This window comes from Betta splendens, chromosome 24, assembly GCF_900634795.4.
Source record: "Betta splendens chromosome 24, fBetSpl5.4, whole genome shotgun sequence".
In the NCBI taxonomy this organism is placed as follows: domain Eukaryota; kingdom Metazoa; phylum Chordata; class Actinopteri; order Anabantiformes; family Osphronemidae; genus Betta; species Betta splendens.
Genome location: NC_040901.2, coordinates 5992398 through 6014397, shown reverse-complemented (window position 1 = coordinate 6014397; position 22000 = coordinate 5992398). Strand labels below are relative to the sequence as shown.

The window sequence follows — 22000 nt, the reverse complement described above, 5'->3', positions numbered from 1 at the left end:
CCACCACCCCCCTCCCTCTCTCTCTCTCTCTCTCTCTCTCTCTCTCTCTCTCTCTCTCCACCACAACCCGTCCGCCGAAACGTGCCTGCGCGCGAATTGCCGACGTGCGTGCGCGCGCGCGCGCGCGTGTGTGTATAAAGCGTGTGCGCCGGCGAGTGAATGAGTGCGCCCCGGGTTGACAGAGTGAGTCATCCAGCAGCAGCACCACGCGCAGCTCCTCCCTGCTCTCCGAACAGCTGACTGCCGCTGCCGCCATGCGCCGATCGAGGCGAGCGTCGCCTCGCGTAACACTGTTATAGAAGCCGCCATGTGACTGACTGGGGGCGCTCAGTGCTGAACCTTTTGTTTTTTTTTCCCCTATTACACATATACTGTAGCAGAGTTGGACATAAACCTGTTGCTTTCATTTAACTGTAAATTGATTAAATGATCTAATAACACGTTCTGTATCAGCAGATGCATCGGGGCTAGAATTTAGGGCAAGGCTTGAAAATGAGATTAAGGATATAGCTCTGGTGTTAACATTAAAGTGATATCGTGGATTAGGACATTTGAGGCAACATGAGGTGGGCTCGGATTAACTTCAAACAGCCAGTGACGACCCCCCCCCGTCTGTGCTGTGTACCTTCCACGCAGCGCCCTGCGGTCCGCGCCTCTTCCGCCGTCCTGGTGCGCCTCATTAAAGCGCACTTACGCGACTCCTCCTCGTCCCCGCAGCAGATGGACAGACGCTGGGTGATGATATTGCAGGGAGTTCGGAGGGGCGTCGCTGTTTATGTAACCCGGAGAATCTCATTAAAACGCCACCCTCCTTCCGCCCTGAACTCGGGGGTTAATTAGCTCACTTCCTAGTTGCCGGCGTGCGTGGAGGGCTTCTCTCTGGTCACGGTGGTTGTTATGGGCGACCAGGCCTGTCTTATCTCCTGTTGCCTGCCGGGACCCGGCTCTGCTGAGGAGCAGAGACTGAGAAGGACATGATGTTTATGTAAGCTGGAAAACACACACACATACACACACACACACACACACACACACACACACACACACACGATCACAGACATCCACTGCACTCGCCCATTGAGCAATAAGCTATTTTTAAGAATATGGTAAGTCAAAAATGTGTTGATCACTGCGATTACAGTGAGCTCAGTGCACACACAGGGACTCCCTTTAACCGTCTGATGCCTTTCAGTATGAAATGCAGTATAAACAGTCTAAATACTACAATTCATTTGACTTTTTGGTCATTGAAAGTCAACGAGGCTCATAAAGGTGACACAAACATGAACATGCACATGCACATAGTCCTATTTGTTTCATTATGACAGAGGTGGTCTTGCATATACTCAAGCTCTTGCTCCTCTCAGTTATTTCAAAGACATTGTTACCTAGGAGATGAAAGGAAGTAGGTCATCAAGGCATTTCCCCGCATCCCTCTGAGTGAGACACAAATACCCACCTACATACACACTTACCTACATACAAATATAGTATATACACAGGTAGACATCATTCTATCATATTCAGTGCATTTTGCATCTTATTCTATCTTTACTCTAACTAATATCTTTGCCTTGTTAAAAAAATGTGGAGTAAATATAAACTAAAAACGACACGTTTGAAGACAGACAACATGAAATAAAGAAGAAGAATAAAAAGAAATTACAATTAGGGAGCAGATGAAAACTTATCAGACCTACATTTACAGCGCAGCAGGTACTGATTATATGAAGGGATTTAAAATGATGAATGACTGGCATTCATTTAAAACGATCAGCACGACCACCACAGACAAATCAAGATACACAAATCCACTCCAGCAAAGTACAATAATAGCCACATTTATTTTAATTACAGGCAAATTCCCTTTACACTATATATTTTTTTCCATCAACTTCATGTTTTAGCCTTTATGTCATACACACATTTACATTTCCAGAGTGCATACACTTAAGTTGATGAGTAAGGGGGGTGGGTAGGGGTCTGTTAAATTAAATGGTTCAAGACATAAACGAAGGGTGTCTGGCATTTGTTAAGAGACATAGTCAAAAACTGCTCATCACAAGCATTACTCAGTAGTGGTACTGTACTAAAAGTGCACACGGCCTATTAAATATCAGACAGCTTCATATAATATATTATAATGGCAATTGGAAACAATGGTGCATTTCACACATTCAACATCAAACGAGGCAGACCTATTCAAAGGCACAGGACTCTCACATCAATATCTTCTTTTTTAAAAGCGGTTTGTACTTACATGTCGCGTAATCCTTCGCTCTCAGTTATCTTTTTTTTTTTAAAGGAAAGCCAGCTGAGACATGGCTCCGCATCGAATGACACACCTTGGAGTTAAATGGCACTGGACAGTTAGGAAGTAAAAAGCGCTTCCTCAATGTTACTGATGCAAACAGGTGAACTATTAAAGAGGAAATGGTGCAGTTACATAAACGCTAGTCTCTGCTGGAGGTTCAGATTTAATATTTAGGTTCGATTTACAATAACTGAACTGTTTCCTCTTCTCAAACTACTGCTACCAGTTATGTTAGCGTTTCCTGTGGTCCCAGTTTGTGCACTGGGGAACTGCACACATATTCCCCTCTAGGTACACAATGAACCAGTTAAGAGGAAGACCAGTCTATAAAACTACAGGATCCTCTTTTGTGCTTGAATGTCCTGTTTTACTTGAATGTGATCAAGATAAGGAGGACGACAAGCTAAGTGGCCAGATCATTTACTCAGAAGGTGTTGTCACCTACTCTGACCTGACTCTGGTTGAGCTCACGCCGAGTTCACTGTTCTGGAGGATCTGAGGAAACCCTTAATAAACACCTCTGCTACAGAGCTACCGTAACATTTACAGTTACATGCATGATATTGTGAAGCACACTTTCCCTCCACGCCCTCTGACGTGTTAAAAAAAAAACAATAGTCAAACCAAGTGCTGCATAATATTACCATGCAAAAACATCGTACGAACCAAACATCGGTTAGAAAAAAAAGATGGGTTCTAAAACAAAATAGCAGCAAACACATAGGCTTAGTTCTGTGAGAACAAAATGAGGAACCAGCAAGCCACCAGTGCCTCTGGGTTAAAGTAAAAGAGTGGTATAGTCACATAGAGAGCCTTCAGTGCAAATATGAGGGTGAACCTACAGTAAGTCCTGTGAAGATGGAAGCGTTAAAGGCTAAACGTGTGGCGGTGGCTCTACAGTACATGGTGACTCCACTTGGATACACAACGTCCCGAAGCTCGACACCACACACACCTCGCTGTGTCCACCACAGCCGTCCACGACGCTAGAAGAGTTACATCGACAAACTACTCTCTCTGTGCAATGGTTCAAGTAAGGTATTTCCTGCGAATAGTGCTTCGTAACACATCCTGTGGCCGTACCGAAAGAGACGACAACATACAGGTAACATACAAATACACAAAGTTCAGTATTTACATGACACATTTCTCTGGACAGGACTGCACTCGATACGCACAGAGGACCTCTACTCACCACTGCAGGCTCAGATTTCACCTACTCCTCCCCATCGTTAAACTCAGGACCAAAGGAGGGACAGTCTCATCCCACATCTGTGGTGACAGACACCTCCAGCGGTCACTGTCCCAGCGCGGGGGCAAAAACGCCGCGGCGGAGCCTCTAAAGGGGCGTGTCGTAGACTTGCTCCGACGAGGCCTCCTCCATGTCGTCCTCCGACTGGGAGGCTTTGTGGTTGAGCCTCTCGGCCGTGGAGGAGGCCACGAGGCTCCCGCCGCCGCCGCCGCCGCCGTCGATCAGCTTGGCCCTGTCGCTGTCCTGCACGAACTCCTGGATCTCCACCGGGAGCCGACGGAACTTGTCCTGGTATTCCTGGTCCAGGTCGCTCTGCAGCTGCAAAGGAGGAGAAGCCTTTATCGTACGGCGCGCGTCCACGGAAGCTGCAAGGGCGCGTGTGAAGGTCACAAAGGCAAAAACACTGAGATTAAATGCACCGAAGCGCTAAAGGTGGCTGCGGAGTTAGGTAATAACTCTGAGCGTCCCCTTTTCACAACACACGCAATCAGCTGAGGCATTAGAAGCTTTACAGATTTCACCCTTCAGCCTTATTACCACTTATTGTGCATGTGCTTGTGTTTCAGAAGCTCCGTCTCCCGTACGCTCCCCACCTTCACTGCAACACGGCAACGCTGTTTTCTCCCAGGCATAGTCTCCCCCAATGATTACAGATGACAGGATTGTATTCATTTCATCGTGAGCCAATAATTGCTGTAATGCTGATTTCCCTGTTTAACTACTCGACTGGCTCCCATGGGAGAGCGGTAATTAAAAGAAAAGCCTCTAAGATGAATGGTGTCAGAGTCTCATGCAGCTCAATACCGGCACGTCAGCGTTATGAAAGATCCAAAATACCTGCGAGTTACATCACACATCCATAACGTCTGAGAGGCCCGTCCTCATTAAGTCCAGGCTCTCTTTACTGTAGATTGACACGTTAACAGATAAGAGCTTGGTTGTGTGACTCAGAGGCACCCAGACAGAAAAGGCTAATAAACACGTGGCTGGTTCCTCCCACGCGCTCTCACCTCCACCTACGGTGCATCTCCTCCAGCCAACGCGGCGGCCAAAAGCTGCACAGTGGGCAGCGAGCGGGTGAGGAGCGGGTGAGGAGCGGGTGAGGAGCGGAGGAAGGGCGAGGACCCACTCCCTGCTCAACTGCCTTTCCAATTTTCTGCCGTCGCCCCCCTTCACTTCATGACATAGTGCATCTATTAAAGCGGGAGCGTTGCATAGAAGAGCGAGCAAATGGAAAGTGCCGACACCGGAGAGTAAATAAGAACATTTGCTTCAGTGCAGCATGAATATTTACTGCTTCTTCAGACAGCAGCAAAACAAACTGTGGCTTCACGACTGTAGATAGTCATTTGCGGGATTCAAATGAATAATACAGCACAAATGATTGTGTAATTATAAGACTTGACAGAATCTGAAATATTTAAAATGCTAAATATTACATTTACTCATGACAGTACACGACACTGTGGCTACTGTGTGTGTGTAATTAGTAGATTCCGAGGCTCCACCCCTCTTGCTGGTGTTTGGAGTGGTACAGCCAAGCCTGCCGAAGCCCCAGAAAGCACAGCGTCTCAAGGTCACCTTCTCCGAAACAACCCTTCCCTCCGTCGTCTCCTCGTCCTCCCCCTCTCTCCCTCTCCGCGCTCCTCTCATTCTCTGTCACTCTCTCGGCGGGTCTCACCGAGCGGACGTCGCGGCCAGATGGCTAAAGATGCGCCGGCGCTCATCTCTCTTCCCGCTCTGCGCTGCGTGTGACCTACTTACACGCAGGGGCGGGGCAGCGTGCGCGCGTGCACGTGCGCGGGCGGGCGAGCGGGCGGGCGGCTGCCGGAGCACAAAAACCCCCTGATTAAAGCTGTCATCTTCCTACCATCCGACGGCGCCCTGGCGCATGAGAAGGAGGTGGGAGCAGAGGGCAGAGTGGCACCGGCTCATGAAAACGTGTGTGTGTGTGTGTGTGTGTGTGTGTGTGTGTGTCCTGTGAGTGTAATCAACTGCCAAGAAGCGAGCGGCGACGGCTGCCTGTTAGAGTTTGGCTGCTGAGGACTTTGGTTCCATCAAGGGACTGCACGGATTTTTAAAAATATCCAGAAATGCTCCAGAAAAATGGATTCATAGTGTGTTAGAGCTGGTGCTCCATCATCGTCACCTCCTGATGATAGGAGGAGCTGGGGCTACAGCTTGGTTAACTTCTGTCTGGCTTAAATTAACTGAACTAAATTCTGACTTGAAGCATTAGAAGTGTCACATTTCTGAACTATTTTGGGCCCAAATGTGTTGTGTGCTGGTTAAAAGCCATAGTCCTTTAAAACCACCACAGGAAAAAGACTTTTGTGGAGTGTTTCTGCTGCATTAACACAATATGTACAGTTCAGTGTGTGTGTGTGTGTGTGTGTGTGTGTGTGTGTGTGTGTGTGTGTGTGTGTGCGTGATCCACTTTGTGTTTGGACGCCAACCACCAGCAGCGCTTTTCCAGCCAGCTTTTAAATCTGTCCCTCATCTCTGAAGACCTGTCATCTGTCAACAAAACCGCGGCGCCACGCACGCACGCACGTTTCCGCCTTTCTTAAAATACAGTGACCTTCTTCACCAGCTGTCCTCGTTTTGAGAAGCTATCCAGGGAAGCGGAGAGGGCCTCCGAAGAGCCAGATTAATTCTTCGCTTCGAGCCGTGACATAACGCCCGCCGCGGCACCGACCGCGCCTCATCGCCACGGCAACAATAAACCAGCCTACAGGATGAAGCCACTTTTTGGCCTTTACCGTTTCAGTGAAGCTGAGCCGTCGGACAGGTGTGTGTGTGTGTGTGTGTGTGTGTGTGTGTGTGTGTGTGCGTGTGTGCGCGCGCTGACCTTGAGAGAGCAACGCATATCTGAACACAGCCCAATTAGGCCAAAGCCAACATGCCAGGTCCGTGAGATAAGACGGGGTCGCCACCCTGTCGGCAGAACGGGCTCCGTGAAGAACCGCGGTTCACCGTGAAACGCTGTCATGTGCACAGTGCAAGAGGAGGAAGAACACCGGCAGAACGGCCTCTTTCATCTAACGATGCCTCTCTCAGCCTTACTCTGACAATCGCTCCTCTATTGTGTGTTGGGGTTTGTCTTGGATTCTTCTCCTCAGGCCCAGGAATGTTAAAAAAACCCACTCCAGCATACCTCACCCATGCATGAACAGCACCGTGAGCTCCATTTCCCCTAAAAGGCCTGGTTCATCGGCTGCCGTACTGTATGTGCTACAGTGTTAAAAGTAAGCCCTTCATCATACACTGACACAGATCACAGCGTTCGTTTTAAGCGTGATCGCACAGTGAATGTCTCAAACCAAACCCTTTGCAGCAGTGTCTGAGAACTCAGAGAATTCTGCTGAGCACTCTCACATCTTCCGCCCTAACGTCCCCCCAGGCCCCGTGGAGCATTCCCTCACGGTCTGCTGTGCTGGTAGACAGTGTTCCCGACCTCTGCGGTCAAGCTTTTCCTACACCACCACCACCACGGGGCTCAGATCTGGTGCGTCGTCACAGACAGCGTTCCAGAGGGAGCGACACGGCGTCCAGGGACCATCACGTTCTCACTCCATCATTGTGTCACAGGTTCTGCCTCTAAACACTGTTTTGAGGGGTTTTTACTTCTACTCAATAGTCCTTACTTATTTAGTACTGTATATTATAACACGTGGGCCCTGATCTAGAAACGCTGAACATCTAGAACAGCAGTGTGTGTGTGTGTGTGTGTGTGTGTGTGTGTGTGTGTGTGTGTGTGTGTACAGCATGGGCACAAGTGTGTTATTGATGAAAGCCCAACAGGCCGAGGAGGACGCAGATCAAAGTCTGTGATGAGGGAACATAGTGGCTACAGTAACACGAGCCACATACAGTAGAGGCTTTGCTTTGTTCTTCCTGATCCCCCCCCCCCTCGCCCATCCCACCCTCTGCTACTGTACCTCCAATTCCGAATGAACACGCTGCACGGGACTCATGCAGGATAGAGGCGTACTGTGTGAGAGGCGAGAGGTGGGGAGGAGCAGAGTGGGAGACCCGCGTTTCCATGACGACCGCACAGGACTCCTGCTCGTGGAGCGAATCAGCGTGTGCACGTGCGGCTCCGCGTGGCGACTCGGGGCCCGCGCGGTGGGGAGACACCGGCAGATTCCTCATCTTCCTTCTCATTTAACTGAGAATGGATTTGTACAGTATATGCCCCGTAATAAGACTCACACCACACGCTCACACACCAACGCACGCTGCTGGGGAACATATTGCCTCATCACTATTTCATACAGCCTTCGCAGCCAAAAGCAGTGTGACGACGGTGACTAATGGAGCCCACGACCAGCTTTCAGACTAGTCCAATCATAAAACCTTCAATGGGGCTGGAGTATGTTTCACAGGAATTCCATCTACAGCATCACTGCTATTATAATTTGGGTTGTTTTGACAAAGGCTACAAACTTTAAATTATCCTAACGGCCTCATAATTAGCGGAAGCCGTATGGAAATGAGAGCCTAACTACATGCCCAGTGGAGAAGCAACAGGGCAGGATCTGCGTTTCCCATCATGCCGTGCGCCGCTGACTCCTGGAGGGCGCTTTGATTGGATCATTAGCAGGACAGTGACACCTGAGAGAACACGCTGGGTGTGATCTCGCCATCTCTCCCTCTCTCTCTCTCCCTTTTCACTATAACTTAGGATGTGGCCCTCACACTATCAATCAACACAGTGGACGTCGCTTCACATCCTCTTCCACGCGTCCTGGGGGCATCTACTGTATGGGCCTGTACTAAAGAGCTGCCCCTGAGACCTAGAACATACTACAGTAGAGATACGGCTGTTTTTGGGCTATTACACGTGAGTACACACATGTACACAGGCTCAGGGTCAAGCTCAGGGTCCTCCGCCAGAGATGGATATAGCCATTAGTAGCAGCTCTGAGCCCAGATGAGAAATAGGTCAGAACTGTATGAGAAAAAGTTCAGTATGTTGTATCACACACACACACGCACGCACGCACGCACGCACGCACGCACGCACGCACGCACGCACGCACGCACGCACGCACGCACGCACACACACACACACACACACACACACACACACACACACCATGGTTATTTAGGCCCACATCCATTATCTCTATTGTTTATGACAATGTTTCCCCTTTGGCCTAAATATAATTTTGGAGGAATTTAAACTACTTTTAACTTTGGGGGGGAATCAACTTCATTGCATAACAGCTTTGTTATGAGCCAAGCATTAATGATTTGTATTCATGCACGCACGCACTCACACATTTATAAGCAGATGGTGTCAGGGCTCTTGTCCATGGCCAATGACCTGCTTACTTGGAGCAGTTTGGGGTTTAGTGACTTGCTCAAGGACACTTCCACTTTTAAAGTCAACACCATAGTGGAAAAAAAACCCCACTGCAATAATTTCAGTTTGATTTCACACAATCTTGGGCCTCTGCTGATCCTAGGTTCAATAACATCATCGGGGGAAACAACATATTTGCGACAACCTTGAAAAGCTTTTATGCAACATATACAAACAGCACTGAACTGCCCAACACCAATTATTATTTATGCCAATGTCAGGGTATCAATATTTAATATATAATTAGCTACAATATTGTGGGACCCCCTAAATGCTAATAGCATAAACTGTAATATTTGTACCAGTAATCAGGAAAGAACAACACGAGCAGCAGCTCCCTCTTTCAGTGCTCACTGATAATTACACCCTGATGATTCTATTCAGCTCATACGGAGGCGGCGCTGGCTTATGAAATCACCGTAATCAGGGCATTACTGGTACAAGGATCCTCTCGCAGTCCAATTAGGAGAAGATGACAATCAGCAGCAGCCACGGTGACAGGAGAGCACTTTGATGAGTGATCCTGCCTGTCTGTGCGTCTACCCTCCAAACAGCATGTTTGTGTCACCACCACCTACTGTACCTTGGTGGAAAACTAAAGGTGTTGTCACCTCCTACACCCACCTCCAGATGACACGAGAATCTGTTGCTCTGAGAGTGGGGAAATATGGACCTGATCTATGCCTGGCTGCTTTATGACATATATTAATTATACCTGATCATCCCTACACAGTCATAGTAGGACCACAGATAATATTAATCATGGTGAACCACGATTTGTATCTGATTATAATTATATTTGTTCTTTAGAATGAAAGCATTGAGGCTAATCAACATGCCACCACGCAATTTTTTTAACTGTTCTGCTTAGTTGATGATGTGGTTGATGAAAAATGATCTGTCTGTGTCTTGGTGAGACAGCTATACATCTGTTGGTGACATACTGTATCAGTGAATGGGAATAAATCCGACGACTCCAACAGCAGTGTTCAACAGCATCTCTTACATTAATGTCTGTTTTATGCTAAATCCCAGTAATAAAGCAACCGGGTACAGGCAGGAGTCTGTGCCACCCTTGGAACCTGTGCAATAAGAGCACGGAAGGATCCACTTCACAATAAAAGCACATCGCGAATATGTGGCATGATTTCATGGCCGATGGTAGATGCAGTCGCAGCAGCAGTGTCAGGTAACGAGGCAGATGTGACGAAACAAACAAATATTGTGTATTTTGTAGGGAACCGTGTCACGTATTGGAATCATGCACTGTACATAATGAAGATTTGTATTTGAGCATGGAACATAATGCTCAGTGCCACAGGACTGAATCGCAGCCAACCTGTCCCAGGTTGCCACCTAGTGGCTGAAATCAACTGTAAAAACATCTGGGTCAAAAGTGATTTGGTTAGAAAACATCCACTACTGTGTGTATTTTGGCAGAAGCCATAAAATGCAGCTCTACATGTTTATTCACCTTGCTTTAAAACCTGCTGCTGGTTTGCTCAGTTGTAGCCATATTTAGGCAACAGGTTGAAGTAAAGCGTATTAGCAATAATATGATTCAAGTTCAATTAAACTTTTCATACCTTGGGCCTTTCGTCCAAGATTTGCTGTCGAATGTCCTTGTGCTTCTCCAGTAGCCTCTCCTGCCGTTTACTCTGAGCATCTTCCAGCTGAACACACGCACACACACACAATGAGAGCTTAGCAGCATCAGTGTACAGACAGTGATGTGTTGACCGTGTCCTCGTCTTCTTACCCGTTTGATGTACTGCACCACCTCATTGACAAACGATCTGTTGATCTCCAGCTTCTCTCTGAGGGAAGAGTGCGAGTTGAACCAGTGGAAGTCAACCTTTGCAGCTACTGACACCTAGTGGCCGTACGACGTAACAGCCCACCAAGTCAAAAGAACCCAAGCACTCACTCCTCCGTCACGTTCTTGTCCTTGGCTTTGGCCTCGTTGATCTTCTCCTGCCTCTTCTTGTCCATTTTCTTCTTCAGCTCCTTCTTCTCTCTGAGGCGACAGCGAGAGTCATGCAGTGAATATGGAGCGACAGGCGACGTGGCGTTTTTTCCCGCAGCGCTGCTGAACCGGCTTACTTCTCACAGAGGTCCCTGAGCTTCTTGAGCTGGGCGTTCTGGCACTCCTCCGCTATGGAGGTCAGCTTCTCCACCAGCTTCGAGAGGAGCAACAGGTGAAGCGTGTGAGACAAGGGGCTCTTATTATTATCCTCCTTATATTAAGCCAACACATATTTTACAGCTACTATCTGCTGGTTCTGTCCTGCTCAATTAAACCTGCCTGACACCTGAGCTGGACTCGTGTACCGGAGCGGAACAAACTGCTCACAACACGCAATCAGTTCCATTCCTCCCATGCGGCTCATCGTGCGCTCATCAGCATTTCGGGGATTTCGGGGCGCTCACCTGCTTGATGTGCTCCTTCTTCTGGTACTTCTCGCTGTAGTACTGCTCCTTGCGCAGCGCGAGCAGCTGCTGCTGCTGCTGCTCGCGCAGCTCGGCGAGCCTCTGGCCGCACTCCCGCTCCAGGTCGCACAGCTCCTGGTCCAGGGCCGAGAGCGAGTGCTCGGAGCGGCTGCGGACAGAGCATTGGAAACGATGACGGCGCCGCGGGGGTCTCTGGAGACGCTCTCCATCCCCTGAGTGGGCCCACGGTGGGGCGGCAGCAGGACGAGCGGAGGGCCACCTACCTCTTCTTACCATCGCGTTTGTGCGTCTTCTGCAGGGCGCCGCGCCGGCGCTGGTGCTGACTCTGCAGCTCGGACACGCGCGCCGCGTGCTCCTTGATCAGCTCGCCGGTCTTGCGGTGGTGCTTGCGGACCAGCTCCTTCATCTCCTTGTACTGCTTGCGCTGCTCGCGAACGAAGCCCTTCTGCTGCTTCAGCTCCTCGGGCGTCTGAGCCTCCAGTTCTGGGGAGGATGCATTAAAAATAAATGTACTTCGCTGCGGTCGAAACCACTTTCGCATCATCGGCATGAGCACAAAACGCATTTTACCATTGAGAACGCTCTGGATGATATCTTCAGTCTTCATTGATGGTTTTGGACCTTGTTCCCGAAAACAAGTGAGTTAGTTGTAATATATCATATGTGTATGTAGCACTGCAGTACTGCATATCTACATTATAGTGTAGTATAGTACCTGGAGGCTGGTTCTGACCCGCGTGCGAAGGGGGTTTGGGTGCGATAATGGGTGTGTGGCTCAGCCCGTTCTCTGCAGGCGCCGTCCCCCTCTGGTCCAGCTTAGACTCTGACGGGGCGTCGCTCCCCGTCTCCACCTGCACACAACACGCACAAACGCTCACGTCCCCGTCTTTGCGCGTTCCCACCGACATCCTGCAGAGCGGCCTGTACACATAGCTCTGATGACCCGTGGCAGATCCCTAATTTCCCGCAGGCTCAGCTGAATCTCGAAGCACACGCCCCCCCTCTCTGAGAGGTTAACGCAATTTTAAGCAATCTGTGTTCGAGTGGGCGGCCGTGCGTCCACACTCACCTCCACATACTGGGCTCTGCCTTTACGTGCGCTCTCTGCGTCCTCTGGTGACTGTTGCCATGGTCACAGCATGATATAGCTCTCTGACGGCCATCCTCGTGGGTAATTATATCAGCTGGCACATCACATAAAACAAGGCCCCCAGGAGCAAGGCTTCTTGCCTCCTGCTCACTTTCTTCAACCGTCCGTGATGACCCCGGGTTCCGCCTCGCTTCTAACCCTGAATGTATGTAATATTTTGCCTTTGGCACTTTAATGTTGATGCCTAGGCCGGCGTATTTACATATGCAGCTCGCGCGGTTGTTAGCATTCAACTGGAGTTTTGCTTCTAGTCATCTGGTGAATCTAAGTCCAATTTTCACTTTGTCTCAGTTTCCTGAAGGCCCTCAGGGAAGCGTCGGGCTCATTAGCTGTGCAGAATGTTCAGCAGTTGGTTGCTGTCTAGTCTTCGGAGGTGGGCAGGAGGCGGCTTACAGCACAGCTGGGTGATCAGGGCTAAAGAAGCTGCTTAAAAACAAGGTCTTAAAGGGATTGTTTTGTTTGTATTGTTTCAATCCAAGTGCAGTAGGAATGAGCAGCTCTACAGATGGATGCTAGAACAGCTACAATCAAAAACCCAGAGTGTGTGAGTAATAGAGTCGGTGTTGGAAACAAGCTGTGGTCAATCTGTCCTCTCTCATAGGCGGCTGTGGGCTTTCGAGTGGTTTGCAATCGCGTTAATTCATTCACCCCCTCGTCCACATAGATTTGCCCACAAACGGGTAAACACGCACCTCTTTGTCGCCCTCGTCCTCGCCGCCCTCCTCCAGCGTGAGAGCAGCCAGCTGATTGGCTCGCTGCTCCATTAGGTTGACATAGCGAATGGGATTGGACAGGGCCTCAATTACATCTGAGGAAGAGGAATGAAGCGGGTGGGAATCTGCAGGCGCCTTGATTTAGTTTCATTGAAAGACATTCACGCAAATTGAACCCACCTGCAAATGTGTCTGGGACGTAGTCCTTCACTTCCACATAAACAAACAGGGCGGGCAGCGTCAGGGACTGGTTCTTCTCATTCCTTAGGCCGATGTAGTGATAACCTGCAGAGGTTGAGATTAGTGTTGTTTACAGCATCAGTCTACAAACTGTACAAATGAACGACGCTTTTTCTTTTTTTAAAGCCCATATTGTCTAATGTGCTGTCACCTGGGCGGATGGCTGACACGGGGATTATACGGTGACCTATGAACTTCCCTCCTTCCTCAAACACTGCTATCCTCAAAGAAGCAAGTGTGGGAAGAACGACCTTAGGGAAACAGAATACACCCATTACAGTTGTTATTGGGGCCAGGAGTAATCTCACAGTGATGTGACCCCATGGCTCACCTTCTTGAACACAATGGCCTCCTCCTCCCAGACGGGGTTGATGGCGTTGCCCTGAGACGTCTTGGTCTTGAACGCTTTCCTCTTGGTGTCCACCGGCAGGCCGAACATGTCGATCTCCACGTACGTGCCCACCTTCTTATCCGACAGGAACTGGCCCGAGATGATCTGGCGAGAGGGAACGGGCGAAATAGAAGAATAAACACGGAAAACGCGTGGAACCGCCGCCACGGGGCCAGTAACAATACAGTGCACACACACCTTCACAGACAAGGTGTTGGCGACGATCCCGTCCACGGTGCTCTCAGTGAACGGGTCAAAGTGCTTGTCCGGCCGCCTCATGAACTCCGGTTTGAGCCTGAAGCCGCACTTCCCGTTGTACTCGTACATGCCCAGGTTCAGCTGCATGGACAGATCTGGGGCGTGGCCACACAACGACGGGTTCATGAGTTCGGGTCGAAAAACACCAAACACAAACAGACACATTGAGTGCGGTAGCCGGCGTCACCGATGGTTTGGAAGTTGAGCGCCACCAGCTGGCAGCCGGCGTTCCAGAAGAGCTGCGGGTTGTAGTTGGACGAGTCCACTCGCGTGCCTTTGGGGTAGATCCTGCTCAGCTGCAGCTTGTTGTATCTTAGAGGAGCTGCGTTAAGGACCAGGCCGAGTGACGCAAATATAAACTGCCGGAGCACACTTTACAGGACGACATGTGTGGAAGTGCTTCATTTCTGGCGGATGAGGATACTCGACGAACTCTACGGGAGATTTGGTGAGCTGCTCCAAAGCTTTGGTCTCCACGAAGGACGACATCTGGTAGCTGCGGTTGATCTCTGCAGGCGGATATGGGAATAGGCGGATTATCTAATGGCCACTCAAACTGTCAAGGTCTCAGTTTGTCTTTACTACCATAGAAACAGACATTCTACTGATTGTTACGTACTCTTGGAGCTCTCGAAGCTGTTAAACTTGACCGGCTGGATGTAGATGACCAGGTTGGACATCTCCTCGGTTGCGAACGCTTCACTTCCCGCTGTGCCCTGTAGGTGGCGACACAGTGCAATGCAGAATGCCGTTCAGTCCACTAGGGGGCAGCATCAGCACGTGGCGTTTAAATAACACACCAGATTGACACAAACCTCATCCATTGAGCCCTTTTTACAGTCATCATCATCATCATCTTCATCTTCGCTTTCTGCCTCCACCTCACCTGAAACACGAGTCACGGTTGCTCACCGAAATACAGGATTATACTAATATAAAGTGTAACATATTGTTCAGGTGACCTTCAGCTTCAGCACCAGCCTAATGAGGCCTCTACTACAGAGTCTGACGCGGTTTACTGTGACTCACCAATAGACTTTCGGCCCTGCGGCCTCAAGCTGAGCTCGGCTCCCTCCGAGGGCTGCGACGAGTCTGCCGTATCCTCTTTGGTCGAACCTGCGCGGAACAAACAGATGGAGAGCAACAGGGAAATAAAACAACTGCACCAACGCGTTGTTGCAAATCTGTATGTATTAGTGATTAATATTTTCATGAAACACTGCAGAACTTTTTAATTACGCTCCGGCTAATTGCCAGATGCAGCCAGACAATGAAAAACAATCAAGAACAACGTCAACATTGTTTGTTCTCGACAATGAGAGGACAATTAAGGCTGATGCACTGATCTCAGTCACAGATATTACTTGTGTTGATGAGGAGAGATTGGTTAATACTTTTCTGTCCTAAGACTTAATTGCTCTGCAGACACTGATTTCTTTTTCCCCACTTATTCATGATTGTATTTTTATATTTATAATTTTCACCCACTGACTTTTACAGTGTATTTAATGTTCTGAACAAACAGCACTGCATGAAATCTGCACACAGCAGCTTGTCTGTTGTACTTCCTGTTTGTGTCTTCACCACGCAGTGAAACCAAACCCCTGTTTCGCCCTGACGTTCCCCGGATGTGCCCGCACAGATTGACCGGCTCAAGTTCCCTGGGCTCAACCTTTTGTCGCTCGCGCTACCTGAGACTACTCTGACACCAGAGGGCAGTGTGTGGTCGTTTAAGAATGAGGCCTGAACACCATGACTAACTAAACTTGATGGATCAATAATGTAATTTGGACCAGGCTGATAAACAACATACACAGACGTAAAAGATCAAGGGCTTCACAAAATGCTCAGCAGGACTGTGAACACATATATGAAGCGTAACAGGCTTTATATGAACAGAAGAGTTGATATAAATATGTCCACAAAAGGAAAATTTAAGCCATAGTCTGCTTTCCACAAAACAGCCTGGACTGGCCAGTATTTAAGACGCCCCAGTGACCAGCAGTGTGCACGGCTGACAGAGAGCGTATGCAGCAGTCAATAACACCTTCAGCTGATGGAGAGGGCCATGAAAATGATGAATGATAAACAATAGCGCGGTTTCAATCCACTGATTCAGCTCCTGGATGCCGGTCGGTCGCGCTGATGGATGCGGACAGTTACAGACTCCACTTTACAACCGGGCCTCTCATGGCTCAAGTGTCCCGGGGGGACGTGGCGCCCCCGTCAGCGGGAGCCGGGTACCTGCACTGGGGGAGGACGGCTCGCACACGCTGGACGAGTCGCTGCAGGTGTTGGACACCTGCTCCGACAGCTTCTTCTTGGTGCTGCCGTCCGTCTTGTGGTGCTTCTTCTTGTTCTTCACCAGGATTTTGCCCATCAGCTCCATGGGGCTGGGCAGGGGCACGGCGGACTCCAGCTGGAGGGGAGGCAGATACAAAAGCAAACGTATTGAGAATCCGAGAGGCGTGAGGAAGGGGACGCTGACTTTCAAGGAGCGAGTCACTAAACATAGTGGATTCAAAAAAAATAAACTTGTTCCGTCGTGGCGAGGAAGGGCTCAGCGATGAGCATTACAGAGTCTGTTGATGTAACAACTTTGGCGTTTACACTTTCAACAGTAAAGCCGGCTTCACGCACACGCTCTCAGGAGAGCTGGCTAGAAATAGGCGGATCTGACTTATTTATGGGGCGCACACGCTCCTGGATCTCGGTGTTTAGGGATATTAATAATGCACCGGCAGAGTCCGCGGTGAGGTTGAACACACAGGCAACGGCGTTCGCAGCTCATCGGCGATGAAGCAAATCACGACTTGACTCGGACTCCTTTCAAGCGCAGAACAGTGACTCCATACAGCCGGCTGAGGCCCAGCGTTTCCCAGCTGCCATCTAATCTTTCCACTGCTGGCATTAGTAAGTGATAAAATCCAGATTAGACGTCCTGTTTGCCCCGGCGTCCCTCACACTATTCTACCCAAGTGGAAACAGTTCCACGGTGCCACAGGATGCCAGGACATCTTGCTTGGACGGACGCGGTAAAGGTGTCAAGAGTCTCACACAAGCAAATACACAACACGCATTGTCACCAACGACGCTGACAGCGTCGCGGAGACATGAAACAGCGGGAGCCGGAGTCCCTCGGAACGACCGTAATCCTCTTTATTCTCACCCCAGGCCCAGCTGGAACCAATCTAGCCATATTACCCTATCTCCCCCCGCCCCCGCGGGCTAACGAAGCTGATATCCCATTTGATATGCTGTGTACACGGCCGTCTGAGCGCCGGAGGGGAGTGGCTGTCATTGCACTCACCTTTCCCACGTATTACACAGAAATCGGAGTCCTCAATGGCTCCTTCTGGCTCCCTCGTTCTAACTTGGTGTCTGTCTCCTCACCCCCCACCCCCACTTCATTTGAAAGGCGTCTCCCTGATAATGCTTCAATGTCAAACCCAGTCAGAAGGCTGTAATTCTCAGCGGGCCGTGTCTTTGGCAGGCAGCGGTGCTGGAGGAGCTCCCTGAACGCGCGAGATAACGCCGCGTCTGACTGTCGGGCACTCGGGCCGCTCCGCAGCGCGATGCGGCACCAGCAGGAACGCGGCATCCCTCGTGAAGGAGGCAGGAGGACTAGGCGTGCGTGCGCCGTGTGTTTTTCAGAAAAAAAAAAAAAAAAACGCAGCGCGACGAATGTCTACTTCGGCCTCACGTAAGCGTCTGCGTCATTACACACAAAGACGCGGCTGGGGGAGGTGGGGGTGTGGGGGGGGGTGGGGGGAGAGAATGGAGTTTGGCCACAAAAGGGACAAAGCAAGCTTTTGAGTGGTCGTCATGACAACAGAGGAGAGACGGATAAAGGGCTGCCAAGAAAAGCCACATTTAGATTACGGCGTAAAACACTTCAATTTAATGGCGCGCGGCCGCCGCTCGCGGTGTCTCCCCCGCCACGACCGAGGGGTGATGCAGGGGAATAGAAACGAGGCGAATCATTACAGGCCGGCTCCGCTGGCACGTAAACAGCCACAGGTACGTGTGCGCCTGTGACTGGGAATGAGGAGAGAGAGAGAGAGAGAGTGATGTGAAAAAGTGGAGGAGCTCGCAAGGGTTCACGCTTCGAGTGACAGGAGGGGAAAAGACAGTGACAGCACGTTTGGCCCTGAGCTACAGGTCAAGATGCTGCTGGATGTGAGAGCACTTATTTGTAGGGACAGTAAGAGTTCAAAAGTCGTATCGTCTATTATGAAAGTGTCATATATTACAGTATGTTTTGTAAAAAAGGGTCAAAATAAAGCCCCAATGTGTGTGTGTGTGTGTGTGTGTGCGTGTGCGTGTGTGTGTGTGTGTGTGTATAAGCATCTCGTACTCACGGGATATTTCTCCAGAGGTTCTGTCAGTAATGCGTCTCCAAATATTGACCGGCAGTACTCTGCCATCTTAGCCTGCTGCTTTGGTCTGGAAGGTATCACACACACACACACACACACACACACACACACACACACACACACACACACACACACACACACACACACACACACACACACACACACACACACACACACACACACACACCATCTCACCACTGGGCATCAACACACGCCTGCATATGGATTTGACTCCTCTATTAAACGTCACATTCACTGAGACCCTGGAGCCTCGCGGGTCTGGAACCGCTCAGCACCGATCAGCGGCGCTGACAGTCACACGGTGCCATTTGCAATCCTAATGAAGTGACCCGCTGACTTACGAGTCCACGTGGTTCTCAAAGGACAGGATGACGGGGAAGGGAGAGGTCTTGAAGGCACACTCTGCGATAGCCTCAATCACCTCCTGAAAGACAGAGGAAAGAGGGATTATAATAAGTCAGACGGATGTCGACATGAATTTACTGTAACACTTTCATCCGTCACCCTGTCATGATTCCACATCCCCTACATTTCCTAGAATCCCTGAATCCTCCCCCAGTCAACAGGCTTAGATCCATTTGAAATCAATAATTAATTATATACATGGAGGGGGATCTATTCCAAAGCCAGCGGGGCTCTTCTAGCATCAGCGTAGCAGAATATGACGCTAAAGATCCATAACCTGAGATAACTTGTTTACGGAAACGGGAGCCGAGCCGCGCCGCCGCCGCCGCCGCCGCCGCCGCCGCCGCCGCCGAGGACGGTTTCACATCAGCAGACGCTTTCTAAGCCAACGATTGTTTAAGTCAATTACGGCGTCATTAACAACGGTGTCAGTTCGGTTAATGCCTTCATTTCCACTTGCTCCATCTCCTCCAATAAAAGTCTTTGTAAGTCAACCCTCTCCATCTGCGCCTCCTTTGCCTCCCGTCTCCCGCCGCTCTCCTCCTTCTGTGCTTCGCGCTCACACTAATTCCATTAAGCTCGCTCAACTTCTTCTGTTCCTCTCATTAGATTCAAATTCTCTCTATCAATCAATCCACCCACGTCTTTCTTCTTTCCCTCCCGACACGTTCTCTGCCCTGAGACTTTCCCTCTCTTTCCCTCATGAAACACTTTTCCTTTCCCCCTTCGCATCTTTTGAGACTTCAATTAGACGCCCCTTAGCGCTTCTCTTCAGGGCTATTCACTGTGTCCCAATCCCTGACAGTTTGCCATCTGCTGCCCCACTTTTTGCTTTTCCCACTTCTTCTCTGACTCTGTTTCACTTCCATGTTTGCTTTGCCTTCGAATCGTTTACACTGAGAATATTGAACATTTTCATCATCTGCTCTTTGTTTTTATTTTATTTGATCCAACTCCAATAATCTCTGCTTCAATGAGCTGCTGAAACGTCGAGAGGCTTTTATTGTGAAGGAGCAAGAAAGAGTAAGTGTTCCCCAGACCCTCCCTGCGTTACCTTGAAGGAGATCTCAGTTGTCATGGTGAAGCCGTGCGTGATGACGGGCTCCTCCTCCGTGGTGCGGCCCTTCCAGCAGTCCAGCTCGATGCAGCGGCAGCCCGACAGGAGCACCTGCTTGTACATCTCCACCGAGGAGTTCCCCGCCAGCTGTCCGGCTGCGCGACAAAACACCCGATGACGCCGCCGCTCGAGACCTCGCCCCGGGGTCGGAACGAGTGGCAAAACAATTTATCCGCCACCATCAATTGTTTCCTCAAGCAGGCAAATCGCATCACCTAGTCAACATTAGCGCGGCAATTATCGCTTCAGATTCGTCGCCGGGATTTCCGTCGGCGGCGTCGCTCGTTCCATTCTAGCTATTTCATCACTTCCTCTCTTTTCTTGTTGAAAGCAGCTCCGTCTACATGCCTCCGCTGCTCAGCGCAACACCATAATGAGTCACGGACAGCATCAATAACCTGATGTTTGTTTTCATCATCGGCTCATATCAGCAGCTACAGTACAAGCCTGGCTTGCTACACAAACGCAATCCACAATATGGACGGAGACATTTTATCCACTTGAAAGATTCAATGCCCCCCCAGAATAGATTTGAATAGATGAATTCTAATATCTATTGAAGGGAAAAAGGCTTGTTCACTGCCGGGAGCCAGTTACTGTGACTACCAGTCTAAAGAAATGTTTAACTCATGAATATCAATGAATTGTGTCTCATGGCTCGACTTGATTGGATCACCTCTTGAGAGGAGACGCGGAGAAGCGCGGCCGCCACGCGCCGCCGCGTTTGATCGACTGAGCCGCCGGCCGGAAAGCCAGGCGTACCCGCCGGCGAGGCCTTAATTGTGTCTGTAAACGAGCGAGACGCGGAACGAGCGCTTTATGAAAACGCAAAGAGCTGCCCGTCGCGCGCGCGGTACCTGTGAGGTACGTGTTGTGTGAGGAGTTGATGAAATAATGAGACAGGGGAAAGGTCATGTCTTCGCTCTGGTCCAGCTTCTCGGGGGGCATGATGCTGTTCTCCTCCCCGCTCAGGTACCGGGCGAAGCCTTCCACCGAGATCTGACCTGCACACACACAAGGCAGAGGGTAAAAATGGCTGGATGTGACTGACAAGAGCCGTCTGAAGTCTTTATATTTAATTCACCACTGGTTAATGTTTAAAGCCTCGGTGTTTCCTCAAACCTACATTTGACTGCAGGTGGAATCGTTGCATCATTCACTACATTTCAGGCTTTTGTGGCATCCATAAAAATAGCTTCTGTCCATGAGTCATTTAAAAATATTAAAATAAGGCCGATCTGTCAAGGTCGAAGTAATTAAGCGTCGCCTCAGCGCTGCGGCCGCTGAGCTCATGTCCTCACACGCGCTGCAAGAAGTGGAAGGAGCTCAATGCACCGGCTCGCGGTCCCAAGCATCCAGAATCGGGCCTCGCATTTCCCTACGCATTAACATACCCATCACACACAGCACCTGCACAGATTCTGCTTTGTATAACACACTGTACAGCGAGCGCTCAAGGCGCCGCCCGGGTACGTTCGGAGGCCTCGCACGCACACAGTCACTCGCGTTATGCAAAATATGCTAAGCGATGCGAGCTCGGCGGGCGCCGCAGGTCCCTCCGGCCACTTTATGCTAATTAATGCGGCGCCGCCCTCTGCAGAGTCACTGGACTAATTAACGCTGGCTGCTGTCTGTGACATCTCCTACTCCCCGCTGACTACAAGGACCGTGAGTGCCGGGCGGAGGCCTGACCTCCGCTCCACACACAATCACTCAGACGTACGCTATGTACGGCGTTCCCCGGGCTTCTGTGGGTTCAACAGGGGAAAATGGCGCTAACGCAGCTGGAAGTTGAAGTCGGTTCCGGAGGAAGAGAGAAGAAAAGGCCAAATAAAGATCTGGCGTTTGGACAAGAAGGATTCTGTTGCCCTGGAAATGCAATCTGACTTAATCATAAAGAGAAGCTTTACGTTCTACAATAAAAAATAAATATGCAAT

The 22000-nt window shown here is 50.0% G+C and overlaps 1 protein-coding gene across 5 annotated transcripts in view; it reads right to left on the bottom strand.

The window, feature by feature from the left end:
- Window positions 1-1825: 1825 nt before the first annotated feature.
- Window positions 1826-22000, bottom strand: part of LOC114849424 (1-phosphatidylinositol 4,5-bisphosphate phosphodiesterase beta-1-like) — a 100990-nt gene continuing 80815 nt past the window's right edge. For 4 of the 5 annotated variants that reach the window (XM_055506418.1, XM_055506419.1, XM_041069417.2 and 1 more), the window contains 24 exons: window positions 20920-21066; window positions 20000-20157; window positions 18882-18964; window positions 18502-18586; window positions 16385-16559; window positions 15170-15256; window positions 14956-15026; window positions 14760-14856; window positions 14565-14649; window positions 14328-14452; window positions 14081-14235; window positions 13823-13987; window positions 13643-13742; window positions 13432-13536; window positions 13231-13346; window positions 12104-12239; window positions 11959-12009; window positions 11652-11871; window positions 11368-11536; window positions 11041-11117; window positions 10865-10954; window positions 10697-10754; window positions 10524-10610; window positions 1826-3884 (listed from right to left, as the gene is read on the bottom strand). In XM_055506418.1, the coding sequence (XP_055362393.1) occupies window positions 3654-3884; window positions 10524-10610; window positions 10697-10754; window positions 10865-10954; window positions 11041-11117; window positions 11368-11536; window positions 11652-11871; window positions 11959-12009; window positions 12104-12239; window positions 13231-13346; window positions 13432-13536; window positions 13643-13742; window positions 13823-13987; window positions 14081-14235; window positions 14328-14452; window positions 14565-14649; window positions 14760-14856; window positions 14956-15026; window positions 15170-15256; window positions 16385-16559; window positions 18502-18586; window positions 18882-18964; window positions 20000-20157; window positions 20920-21066 (2873 nt within the window). In that variant the 3' untranslated portion in view covers window positions 1826-3653. Of the gene's footprint in view, window positions 3885-10523; window positions 10611-10696; window positions 10755-10864; window positions 10955-11040; window positions 11118-11367; window positions 11537-11651; window positions 11872-11958; window positions 12010-12103; window positions 12240-13230; window positions 13347-13431; window positions 13537-13642; window positions 13743-13822; window positions 13988-14080; window positions 14236-14327; window positions 14453-14564; window positions 14650-14759; window positions 14857-14955; window positions 15027-15169; window positions 15257-16384; window positions 16560-18501; window positions 18587-18881; window positions 18965-19999; window positions 20158-20919; window positions 21067-22000 lie in introns of those variants that run through there. The other variant, XR_003784619.3, reaches the window with a different exon arrangement.